This window comes from Oncorhynchus kisutch, linkage group LG6 (assembly GCF_002021735.2).
Source record: "Oncorhynchus kisutch isolate 150728-3 linkage group LG6, Okis_V2, whole genome shotgun sequence".
Classification (NCBI taxonomy): domain Eukaryota; kingdom Metazoa; phylum Chordata; class Actinopteri; order Salmoniformes; family Salmonidae; genus Oncorhynchus; species Oncorhynchus kisutch.
The window spans coordinates 30,410,782-30,424,130 of NC_034179.2; the positions used below are offsets into that span (position 1 = coordinate 30,410,782).

At 42.6% G+C, this 13,349-nt stretch overlaps 1 protein-coding gene across 3 annotated transcripts in view; it reads left to right on the forward strand.

Annotated features, from left to right (window-relative positions):
- Window positions 1-12,041, forward strand: part of LOC109892677 (phospholipase D2) — a 31,455-nt gene extending 19,414 nt beyond the window's left edge. For 2 of the 3 annotated variants that reach the window (XM_020485387.2, XM_031826583.1), the window contains exons 13-24: window positions 97-315; window positions 450-624; window positions 746-864; window positions 1,024-1,140; window positions 1,270-1,374; window positions 1,760-1,848; window positions 4,905-5,018; window positions 5,215-5,261; window positions 5,602-5,736; window positions 6,530-6,683; window positions 9,747-9,864; window positions 10,002-12,041. In XM_020485387.2, the coding sequence (XP_020340976.2) occupies window positions 97-315; window positions 450-624; window positions 746-864; window positions 1,024-1,140; window positions 1,270-1,374; window positions 1,760-1,848; window positions 4,905-5,018; window positions 5,215-5,261; window positions 5,602-5,736; window positions 6,530-6,683; window positions 9,747-9,864; window positions 10,002-10,226 (1,617 nt within the window). In that variant the 3' untranslated portion in view covers window positions 10,227-12,041. Of the gene's footprint in view, window positions 1-96; window positions 316-449; window positions 625-745; window positions 865-1,023; window positions 1,141-1,269; window positions 1,375-1,759; window positions 1,849-4,904; window positions 5,019-5,214; window positions 5,262-5,557; window positions 5,737-6,529; window positions 6,684-9,746; window positions 9,865-10,001 lie in introns of all 3 variants that reach the window. The other variant, XR_004210276.1, reaches the window with a different exon arrangement.
- Window positions 12,042-13,349: the final 1,308 nt, after the last annotated feature.

Here is a 13,349-nt window from a genome sequence, read left to right on the forward strand (position 1 = left end):
TTATGCTTTCATTGCTGGTGTTATACTGTCATTATTTAAAATTCCAAAAACGTTATTAGATTTGTGTCCTTAGCTTCACTGATGTCTCTCCAACAGGTGATGCGACACCCCAACCACATGTCCGCTGTGGTATTTTTCTGGGCCCATCATGAGAAGATGGTGGCCATCGACCAATCAGTGGCCTTCGTTGGAGGCTTGGACCTGGCCTTTGGGAGATGGGACGACAGCCAGTACCGGTTGACTGATATAGTTCCCACGGAGACAGCCAATCACATCTCTGAAGAAGTGCCAAAGGCTCCAATTTCTGAGCCAGAGGTGATACATCTCAAGACAAAGTCAAGATTAATCTTTCTTTTTCTTTCTCCTGTGTTCTGATAATCCATAGTTCATATTGTTACCTGGTGTTAAGCAGTGACTTCATTGCCAGACTGTCCTATTCTGCCTCCTAGGCAGCTGATTCAGGTGACCAGGTGGATGGGTCAAACTCAGCCCAGGATCCAAAGCCTCCAGAGCCGGAAGAGGTCAATGCTGAGGATCTGAAGAACAACACCCAGCTGTGGCTTGGCAAGGACTACAGCAACTTCATCAAGAGAGACTGGGTCCAACTGGACCGCCCATTTGAAGGTGCAGCATACACACATTATACCCCCATTCATAACACCCACTACCACTCTCTCTAACTTACTAACACACACACACACACACCGGAGGGATAATCCTTCATTTTAATGTGTTTTGTTCTCAGACAACATTGACCGCACTGAGGTGCCCCGTATGCCGTGGCGTGACCTGTCTGCTGCCCTCCATGGCAAAGCTGCCAGGGACGTGGCCCGCCACTTCATCCAGCGCTGGAACTTTGCCAAGGTCAGAGGTCAAATGAGAGGTTCCTAAGGATCTTTCTTTCATGGCTTTACTTGGATGTACATACACTACTTCTAAACTAGGTTCCAAAGGACAACCCTAGACAACTCGGGTTATGTGATAGAGACATCTGGCTCTTATCTTTGTTTTGTCTTCCTACAGATCTTTAAGTACAAGAACATTAGAAGCACGTTTTTCCCCTGCCTCCTTCCCAAGTCTCACAGTACTGCTGATGCACTGCCATTCACTGTGCCTGGCTCTGGGAAGGCCTCCGTGCAGGTACACATGCTCACACATAAGAGTGAACAAACCCACTCGGACACATACAAGCTCACAGAAATGTCTCTCATTCTCCTTTTTTTGATGATCAATTGTATATTGATTTTCATTATCTTCTCTGTCTCTCAGGTGTTGCGTTCTGTGGATCGCTGGTCCGCCGGAACTTGTGACAGCTCTATCCTCAATGCCTACATCCATACTATCGATAACAGCGAACACTACATCTACATCGAGGTAACTCTGCTACCAGCACACTACATACATTATATACACATTATTTAATCTCACCCATTTACCGGACTCAGACTCTTACCAGACTCATTGCACCAATTTACCAGAGTCAAACCCATGCTAATTCTATGCCATATCTGTTTGATTGCTGTAAAAGCATAGAAATCAACCAGGAGGCAAGTTTGTTTTTTGTAATGTAAGAAGGTATTCAGTGCCCTGGCCTCCCCCATGCTGTCTTGTGACTATCTCTGTAATAAAGTCAACTTGGAGCTCAAGGTTGTGATAACGGCAGTCCCCTATGCCTTCACAGTCCACATGGTCCTATCAAGTCCAATTGAATGTATGGGTTGTGGTATAAATTCTCAAATGTCCCCCTCTCTGCTCTCAGAACCAGTTCTTCATCAGCTGTGCTGATGGGAAGAACGTGCACAATGGCATCGGTGACGCAATCGTGAAGAGGATACTACGTGCACACAGGTGTGGTTCTACCACCGCGTCTCTCACTCTGTCTGGGTTTAATCAGTCAGCACACGGCAGGGTTTACTGTATAACATGATTTTCCTGGACTGATCATCACACTGGGTTATGCACAGGGGTGAAAGTAGAATTCATTTCTTCCCGGTTCGGGACCTCCTATATGTGCTTGCACCCAATCATAGAATTACATACAGAATCCCTTTTCATTCAATAGCACCTCTGTGGGCCTAGTCGTAAATGCTTGTCATTTAACTTGTAAAAAGTATTACCTGTTCATATCACAACAAATCGATCCTGATGTTTTCATCTGATTGTCAAAGTAGTCACGTCAAAGGACTCCTTCACTAGGCTCCCCGCGCACCTTCCTCCACTCACAACATATTTCCAGCCTCCAAAGAAAGTGGTGAACGGAAAGAGACATCTGTTAAACAAAACACCACAGTGTCTTGACATTTGACGATTGCCATTAGGCCAGAATTTATGAGTCCACTGCTGTTCACGTAGATCTCAGTGTCAGCTACTCAACTCTGCCTTGGCACATTGCATTTTGAATCGTAGGCTATACCACCTGTTTTCAAGTCCATTCTCAAATGGTTCATGCCTCTGACATGCGTTAATGATAAAGTGGTGTAATAGCTTACATTTTGATATACATTTTGTTTTAATAAATGTGATAGGCTCATATTTTACCGGTATGGCATACCCAAACTATTTATTTTGCCGTATCTACTTACTTTCACCCCTGGTTATACATGTTTTATACTTGCTTGTTAGTTGATGGTCTGTATCGAGTCAAGTTAAATAATCATGATTCAATATTGTTAATGTCACAAATACCACATTGTTGCTTGTTTTTATATTTCTTAATGTTTTATTTAACCTTTATTTTAACAGGGAAGACATATTGAGACCTAGTTCTCTTTTCCAAATGCGCCCTGTATAATACAATATAAACATACACTATATACTGTAGATTAAGTTTACCATTTTTAACAGATTGACCAATGCTGTTTATATAAATGTAGAAATAATCTACCTGTGGTTCACCTTTATGTACAGTACCAGTCAAAAGTTTGGACACACCTACACAGTCAAGGGTTTTTCTTTATATTTACAATTTTCTACATTGTAGAATAACATCAAAACTAAGAAATAACAGACATGGAATCATGTAGTAACCAAAAAAGTGTTAAACAAATCAAAATATATTTTGTGAGATTCTTCAAATAACCACCCTTTGCCTTGATGACCGCTTTGCACACTATTGGCATTCTCTCAACCAGCTTCATGAGGAGGGTTAGGGTTAATGAGTTCCCAAATATGCTGAGCACTTGTTGGCTGCTTTTCCTTCAATCTGTGGTCCAACTCATCCCAAACCATCTCAATTGGGTTGAGGTCGGGTGATTTTGGAGACCAGATTTCCACCAGTTTAATGTCCATTGCTCGTGTTTCTTGGCCCAAGCAAGTCTCTTTATTATTGGTGTCCTTTAGTTGTGGTTTCTTTGCAGCAATTCAACCATGAAGGCCTGATTCACGCAGTCTCCTCTGAACAGTTGATGTTGAGATGTGTCTGTTACTTGAACTTTAAAGCATTTATTTGGGCTGCAATCTGAGGTGCAGTTAACTAATGAACTTATCCTCTGCAGCAGAGGTAACTCTGGTCTTCCTTTCCTGTGGCGGTCCTTATGAGAGCCAGTTTCATCATAGCGCTTGATGGTTTTTGCGACTGCACTTGAAAAAACCTTAAGTTCTTGCCATTTTCTGCATTTTCAGTTTTTCTTAATTTATTTCAACTTTATTTAACCAGGTAGGCTAGTTGAGAACAAGTTCTCATTTACAACTGCGACCTGGCCAAGATAAAGCAAAGCAGTGCGACACAAACTATAACACATGGAATAAACACATTTACAGTCAATAATACAATAGAGAAAGTCTATATACAGTTTGTGCAAATGAGGTGAGGCAATAAATAGGACATAGTGGCAAAATTATTACATTATGGCAAATTAAACATTGGGGTGATAGATGTGCAGAAGATGAGTGTGCAAGTAGCGGTACTGGGGTGCAAAATAAATAAAATAGATAACAATATGGTGATGAGGTAGTTGGATGGGCTATTTACAGATTGGCTATGTACAGGTGCCGTGATCTGTGAGCTGCTCTGACAGCTGGTGCTTAAAGCTAGTGAGCTAGAAATTAGTCTCCAGCTTCAGTGATTTTTGCAGTTCGTTCCAGTCATTGTCAGCGGAGAACTGGAAGGAAAGGCGGCCGAAGGAGGAATTGGCTTTGGGGGTGACCAGACATTCGACAAATTAACTTTTAACAAGGTACACCGGTTAATTGAAATGCATTCCAGGTGACTACCTCATGAAGCTGGTTGAGAGAATGCCAAAAGTGTGCAAAGCTGTCATCGAGGCAAAGGGTGGCTGCTTTGAAGAATCTCAAATCTAAAAAAATGTTTGATACTTTTTTGCTTAATACACGATTCCGTCTGTGTTTTTTTTTCATAGTTTTGATTTTTCTACAATGTAGAAAACAGTAAAAATAAAGAAAAACCCTGGAATTAGTTGGTGTGTCTGAATTTCTGACTGGTATTGTATCACAATGGCCTGAGTTCTTTCACTGAGATAATCATGAAACTATGAACCCCGCGTCAGAGCTCAGGCAACAGTATCAAAAGCTTTTGACAGGTCCACAAACAAAGAGGCACATTTTACTTTAGTGTCGAAAGCATTGACAAGGTCACTAACAACTAAAGCTGTTTCTTTAATAGTGCTGTGCCCAGGCTTAAACCCTGATTGCTTTACATTTAAAATACATTTAGAAGATAAAAAAAAAAAAAGATAAAATGTACATTTACCCAGGATTCAAGAATCTTAGCCAGACGCGGCGCCTTGAAATGGGCCGATAATGATTAAGATCACTACTATCCCTGCCCTTATGGAGAGCTGATTTCCATACTCATGGAATATTCCCTGAAAACAATGTTGAATTAAATTATATATAACCCCCTCTCCTCTTCCACCACATTCCCTAACTATGTTGCTGTTCCTCAGTGAGCAGAAGAAGTACAGGGTGTTTGTGGTGGTGCCCCTGCTTCCTGGGTTTGAAGGAGACATCAGCGAGGGAGGTGGGAAAGCCATCCAGGCCATATTACACTTCACCTACAGGTCAGAACCCTCCCTTATGGGCCTATATATACATACACACACACACACACAGTAAAAAGTAGCACACAATCACTTACAGTATCATACTGCATACTTTTAAAACATACATTTTGTGTAGTGATTTGTGTTTTAAGAAAACAACTTTAAAGATTGTTGTCGATTTGATGGTGTAAGTAATATGTATTTTTCATGACAGGACCATGTGCCGTGGAGAGTACTCCATACTGATGAGACTGAGAGAACGTGAGTTTTGTTTCCTTATTTCCAATTCAACCTAATATCTGGAATTACTCTCCGTCTGTCTGTCTCATCTCTGATAATATTTCTGCTTTTCTTTCTCTCCTGTGTATGGCTTACCCTTCCGCTAACTGAAGGCTCATACTAGGTATATAACTTCACTATCTATATTATCTATAGTATAGTTCTCCATTCTCCCCATACTTAATCATTTCATCCTCTTTTCCTATAACGCCCATCTGTCTTCTCATGTTTAAATTGTGGTCCTGTTTCATTAGCGTTCATTTATTCATTGGCTTCAGCTCCATGCCAGTGTGTCAGCCAACCAGTGTCTCCCTACCCCCAGTTGAGGACCAGTGGAGCGAGTACATCACCCTGTGTGGCCTGCGCACACACTCCCAGCTCTCCCAGTCCCTGGTCACAGAGCTCATCTACGTACACAGCAAGACCCTCATAGCTGACGACCGCCGCTACATCATCGGTGAGTCACTGTCATCACAGCCACACTTACAGATGAGACGGGATGGGGCATCACTGTGGCTGTTTCCAAAATGGCCCCCTATTCCCTACGCTCTCTACTGTAGTACACTACCTTTGCTCTCGCCAAAAGTAGTGTATTATAGGCAATAGGGTTCCATTTCCGACGCAGCTTGTGACTGTGACTCATCACTGGGATCAATCACAGGCTGCTAATTACTGTCTCTGCATAATAATCACAAGGTGAATGATATGCAGAGCTAATAAAATATTCAGCTATAAAAACATACTGGACTTTAGGGGAGGGAGGGAAGGGGAACTTAAACGGCACCCCCCTCATGGAAGATGAATGCATTTTTTCCCGAGGTAGATTGTATTGGAATCGTTATATAAAAACATGCACTCCACACTGTGTAATGTAGGTACAACCCACTGAAACTCTTGAGCTTGCTTGGCTCCATGCTATGATATTATTATGATTACACTGGGACTGGGTAGGGTACAGTAATTATGATGCTTCTGTCAGCTAGATAAGGATGAGTCCTTGAAACACAGGAAAGGTGTTTTATAAACAATGTTTTTTGTTAACCTTCTATCCCCTCTGTCTTGGTATTAAGAAAGTTTGCTGCTACCAACTCATATACTTTGTTGTAAGCAAGTCGCTGCAGCATCTATGGCCATCGTCACTGATATTAGTGCCACAACACGCTCTCTCTTTCTGTCTCTGGCTCTGTCTCTCTTTTTCTCTCTTCTCCGGTTTCTATTCCCTCCACTCTCTCTGTGCTCCCTCCATCCAGGCTCAGCTAACATCAATGACCGCAGTATGCTGGGGAGCCGGGACAGTGAGCTGGCTGTGCTGGTGGAGGATGAGGAGAGGATCCCCTCCATTATGGGGGGAGAGGAGTACCAGGCTGGACCCCTCACTCTGGCCCTGCGCAAAGAGTGTTTCAGGTTCGGACTCAGGAAAAGAGTCCATACACTTCTGCACTGTCTGTGATTTTTACATTAAATTAGTTTATTTGTAAAAATTATTTTTAAATTTCACCTTTATTTAACCAGGTAAGCAAGTTGAGAACAAGTTCTCATTTGCAACTGCGACCTGGCTAAAACAAAGCCTAGCAGTTCGACACATACAACAACACAGAGTTACACATGGAATGAACAAAACATACAGTCAATAATACAGTAGAAAAAAGAAAACAAAGTCTATATACAGTGAGTGCAAATAAGGTCAAATAAGGGAGGTAAGGCAATAAATAGGCCATGGTGGCAAAGTAATTACAATATGCCAATTAAACACTGGAATGGTAGATGTGCAAAATATGGATGTGCAAGTAGAGATACTGTGGTGCAAAAGGAGCAGAATAAATAAATACAGTATGGGAATGAGGTAGATGGGCTGTATACAGATGGGCTATGAACAGGGGCAGTGATCTGTGAGCTGCTCTGACAGCTGGTTCTTAAAACTAGTGAGGGAGGTGGGAATCCCCAGCTTCAGTGATTTTTGCAGTTCGTTCCAGTCAGTGGCAGCAGAGAACTGGAAGGAAAGGCGACCAAAGGAGGAATTGGCTTTGGGGGTGACCAGTGAGATATACCTGCTGGAGCGTGTGCTACAAGTGGGTGCTGCTATGGTGACCAGCGAGCTGAGATAGGGCAGAGCTTTACCTAGCAGAGACTTGTAGATAACCTGGAGCCAGTGGGTTTGGCGACGACTATGAAGCGAGGGCCAGCCAACGAGAGCGTACAGGTCGCAGTGGTGGGTAGTATAAGGGGCTTTGGTGACAAAACGGATGGCACTGTGATAGACTACATCCAGTTTGCTGAGTAGAGTGTTGGAGGCTATTTTATAGATGACATCGCCGAAGTCAAGGATCGGTAGAATGGTCAGTTTTACGAGGGTATGTTTGGCAGCATGAGTGAAGGAAGCTTTGTTGTGAAATAGTAAGCCGATTCTAGATTTAATTTTTGATTGGAGATGCTTAAAGTGAATCTGGCAAGAGAGTTTACAGTCTAACCAGACACCTAGGTATTTGTAGTTATCCACGTATTCTAAGTCCGAGCCATCCGGAGGCGGCAGGGTAGCCTAGTGTTTAGAGCGTTGGACTAGTAACCGGAAGGTTGCAAGTTCAAACTGCCGAACTGACAAGGTACAAATCTGTCGTTCTGCCCCTGAACAGGCAGTTAACCCACTGTTCCTAGGCCGTCATTGAAAATAAGAATTTGTTTTTAACTGACTTGCCTGGTTAAATAAAGGTAAAAAAAAGAAGAGTAGTGATGCTGGATGGGCGGGCAGATGCGGGCAATGATCGGTTGAATAGCATGCATTTAGTTTTATTTGCGTTTAAGAGCAGTTGGAGGCCACGGAAGGAGAGTTGTATGGCAGTTCACTGATAGAGGTTTACTGAGGTTGAGTGGTATGGGAATGATATACACTATATATGCAAAGGTATGTGGACACCCCTTCAAATTTGTGGATGTGTTTATTTCAGCCACACTCGTTGCTTGACAGGTGTATAAAATCAAGCACACAGCCATGTGATCTCCATAGACAAACATTGGCAGTAGAATGGCCTTTGTCACATATACTCCCTCTAGGTCATCAGGCTGCTGATTATTTCGGACACCTGTCACCATAGTCTCGCTCACCTGCGCCTCATGACACTCAACTGGACTCCATCACCTCCTTGATTATCTTCCCTATATCTGTCACTCCCCTTGGTTCTTTCCTCAGGTGTTATTCACTCTGTTCTCATGTCGGTGCGTTGTTTTTTAAATGTATTAAAACACTCACTCCCTGAACTTGCTTCCCGACTCTCAGCGCACTCGTTGAAGAGCTCAGTGACTTTCAACGTGGCACCGTCATAGGATGCCACCTTTCCAACAAGTCAGTTCCTCAAATTTCTACCCTGCTAGAGCAGCCCCGGTCAACTAAGTGCTGTTATTGTGAAGTGGAAATGTCTAGGAGCAACAACTGCTCAGACTCTGCAACAGTGGAAATGCTGTTTTTGGGGCTGTTTTTCATGGTTTGGGCTAGGCCCCTTAGTTCCAGTGAAGGGAAATCTTAACGCTACAGCATACAATGACATTCTAGATGATTCTGTGCTTCCAATTTTGTGGCAACAGTTTGGGGAAGGCCCTTTCCTGTTTCATCATGACAGTGGGGGGTGCACAAAGCGAAGTCCATACAGAAATGGTTTGTCGAGATCGGTGTGGAAGAACTTGAATGGCCTGCACAGAACCCTGACATCAACCCCATCAAACACCTTTGGGATGTATTGGAATGCCGACTGCGAGCCAGGCCTAATTTTTCAACATTAGTGCCCGACTTCACTATTGCTCTCGTGGCTGAATGAAAGCAAGTTCCCACAGCAATGCTCCAACACCTAGTGGAAAGCCTTCCCAGAAGAGTGGAGGCTGTTATGGCAGCAAAGGGGGGGCCAAATCAATTTTATTGGCCTTGATTTTGGAATGTGATGTTCAACAAGCATGTGTCTACATACTTTTGGTCATCTGGGGTGTTTGGACATGAAAGGTTTCTAACGAGATGAACCACTCTCACATAGCCGTCCTTATATTAGCGAGGGAGGTTGTAACCAAGGTCCCTGCACTGACATACTAATAACCCTGACTCCACTGCTAGTGGATGAATCTATTGATTAGCAATTGTTGGCATTTGTGATGCACTGACACTGTCCCTAAAGATCCTAGACAGAATATGCATACTTCTCACACAGCTTGTCTGCAGCCTATTATGCCAGCAGAGCTATTCATTTCGAATCAGCAGCTACCAAGTATATCCTCTAGTTTCCAAGGGAACCATCTCAGACGACAATTTTGCGCAGGCGTGGTCATCATTCTCTGTATGATTATTATTTTTTTAAATATGAATTTTTGCATCAACCTCTACTCAGATACTGTAATACGAACTGTCACTCTAGCAACAGTTTGAATGTGCAGTTAACATAGCTGCTTGGCAGTAACTGACTTACAATTCTATGTGCATGTACTTTTCAGGGTGCTTTTAGGAGCTGATTCTGAACCCCAGATCGACATCGATGACCCGATCAGTGACCCGTTCTTCTTTGTGGGGTGGAACACGACGGCAAAACTGAATGCTATGATTTATGACAAGGTATGAATAGAACTAAAAGCTATTTTTGTTCTCTTTTATGTGCATCCTCAATTACATCCACTCTCTCTTTCCCTTCTCCCTGTCCTCTCTGCTGCTCACCTTCCCTATGGACTGTTCCGTCCCTTTACCCGGAACAGGTCTTCCGCTGCCTCCCCTGCAACTCTGTCCACAACATGAAGGAGCTGAAGGAGCATTCAGGCCTGGAACGCCTGTGTGACACACACCCCCAGCAGGCTAAAGAGGAGCTGGAGGCCGTCAGGGGGCTACTGGTCCACTTCCCCCTCAACTTCCTGTCTGAGGAGAATCTGCTCCCCCCACTGGGCAGCAAGGAGGGCATGGCTCCAACAGAACTCTGGACATAAGAGTACCAGGCTACCAGCCACAAGGACCAAGATGACACTGGAAAAGCCCAGTGCAGCAGGAGAGAGCTTTATAGATTTGTATCGCATTGACCAGATTCCACTCCATTGTAAATCAAAAGATTGGAACAAAATGTATACTCAACTCACCTACACTAACTGATGTGTCTTTGAAGAATGCAAATAAATGCAAGGCATTTAGGATGTTTACATAGATGATACAGAGTGAATTTGAACTCTGTTAAAATGGAGGAAGAAAAAATTAAACACTAGATGATAATCTATACTAATGCATTATGAGCCTTGTATGTGCTCCAAGTGACTTTGAGACATAGCTATTTGAAGGATTACCACTCTTGTAATGTTAAAAGTACATTTTTACGATGTTGGATCATTGCTGTACTCAACTGACCAAATGTGTTTGTTGATATAATACTGAACCTGAGTATTTCTTTTTTCAAAGGGCTTAGGTATTGGTCTGCCATTATAGAACACAACAGGAACAGGATGCCACTGTATGATAGGCAGGGGGAGGAATGGAGATCAGAAGTCAAGAGTCTCAGATGATTGAAGAACATCGGGTACATGTGTTGTTGCAAGGTTGTGGGTGGATAGCTCTCCTCTCTCTCTCTCTGCCTCTCTCTCTCTTACCCTCTCAATGCAGTACCAGCAAATCTGTCAGAACATTTGTGGTTGTTATGGTGATGGTTACAAAGAGCTGACTAGATTGTGGCCAAAGAGGAAAGGAGAGCTAAACAGGGGCAGAGTACGATGAGCTATGGACTGAATCAAACAGGTTTCTGAAAAGATTGAAGGTGATCTGGAAGACATGGATGTGAGAGAGAGCCCATGGCAAAAGAGGAAGGCAAAGGACCATAAGAGAGTCATGGAGTGAATAGAGGGGAATGAGGAAAAAGATATTCAGGGGGTGCACCTGGCGTGCTTTAATTGTTGCGTATTTTTGCTGTCACCATGGCAACCAAGTACATTATTGTTACATTACTTACCCGGTTGTCTGTGGTCCAGAACATTCCACTTCATTTTGAGCTAGGGGAGCAAGGAAATAGTGTTTTTGTAAAGCACCGTTTCTAATCTGGGATGGGAGGAATCAAGTGACAGGTGAACAAGGAGCAGGCATGTTCTATTTTCTGCCATAGTCTTTATATGCATGTAACAGGTTTATGTTTCCATTGATAGTCTCATGTGCATGCTGAATTCTAGCATGTTGTCCCTATCTCAGCATAATACAATTATTAGGCTTAACCAATTTATTTTACCAAGTTATTTAGACTAACTGAAATGGTAATGTTTATTTAGTGATACTACTTAATCTATCACCACCACTACTACTTCTCCTCTTCCTCCTCCCCCTACTACTGCTACTGTTTCATCTGCTAAATATGTCTGTGACAAATAACATTTGATTTCATTTGATGATATTATACCTACTACAACTACTACTAATTTAGTTTTAGATTTTGGCATTGGTTTCATATTTTAATTTCACCAAATAAAATGTGTAATTTCTCAACTCTATCAATGGTTATTATATTCATGCATACTTTATGCTGAGTCTAAACCCCATTTATAGATGGTAATGTTAAAGATTTACTGTCTATTCACAAACATGTCTGCCACCTTTTAAACAGTGTAGGCCTACCTTTCACTATGTTTTAAAACCTTTTAATGTGCATCAAATGTATGTATCACTTAATTATTATAATAACTAGGTTATAGCCTCTGCTTTATTTGTTTTTCAATGATCATGTGTGAGAATGTATCTTTGTAACATTTAATAAACATCCTAACATTTAAACATTTAAAGTTTTAGTATGAACAGTATTAGTTAACTTGCCTCTGGTTTTGACTTTGAAGTCTCATGTCAATCTGATTTTCCTAGTCAGCTAGGTAAACAGTAGGCTAGCCGGGCCTACAGGAACAACGCACTAGTATGCATTACTGATCACCTCTCAGGTCATTTGTCCCTGATGGTGTACCATAGGACTCTTCAGTAGGCAGAGGGGAGTGGGAAGAGAGAACAAATAAAAGAGTAGAAAGGAAAGGGTGTTGTATACACACTTGCTGGAGAGGGATGAAATAGCCGACAACACAGATGAAAAGGGCTGTACAACAGCGATAGAGGAATTTTAGTGCCCAAATGCATGTTTGAGCAGGGCAGCACCATTGAGCACTTTCACCATTTTGAAATAGTCAACTGGGTGGGACTATTTTTGTGTTAATGAAGGATCACATAATTCCATCCAGGTCATCAGGAGGGGTCAGCCAGTGAATTATACTCATGAGAAAACATTCCATAACTGCAGGTAGCAGTAAATCGCCAACCTTGGCTTTATGACTGTTCAAACAACACACTCCAGGTGGCAGTATGCACGCTTTCAGATTGTTAACCAACTCATAGAAGTAGTGGAGGAAGAACATTGACTACTTCAAAATGGAGATGGCCTCATTGGCACTGCCCATGGAGAGGGAGGATGACGGTTTCCGGAGTAGAGGACTATGGGAGGTGGATGGACGGCAGGGAGATGGCGGAAGCAGATGGTGAACTTAAATCTTATGGAGGTGGAAACAAGGAGGAATGGACAATTGTCTAAAAGAATGTGAAAAGCGACTTGGGACTCATCTGAAGTCGGTACAGCCGATCTGCCAACTTCTGTCTGTAGCGTCCAAACAGTTTGGACCACACCCCGATGTGTAAAGATGAGACTCTCATGAACACGTACAGTACCAGTCAAACGTTTGGACACACCAACTCAGTCAAGGGGTTTTCTTTATTTTACTGTTTTCTACAATAATAGTGAAGACATCAAAACTATGAAATAATACATATGGAATCATGTAGTAACCAAAAAAGTGTTACACAAATCAAAATGTATGTTGTATTTGAGATTATTCAAAGTAGCCACCCTTTGCCTTGATGACAGTGTTGCACACTTGGCATTCTCTCAACCGGCTTCATGAGGTAGTCACCTGGAATGCATTTCAATTAACCGGTGTGCCTTGTTAAAAGTTCATTTGATACTACTTCTACCATCAAGCACTATGATGAAACTGGCTCTCATGAGGACCGCCACAGGAAAGGAAGATCCAGAGTTACCACTACTACTG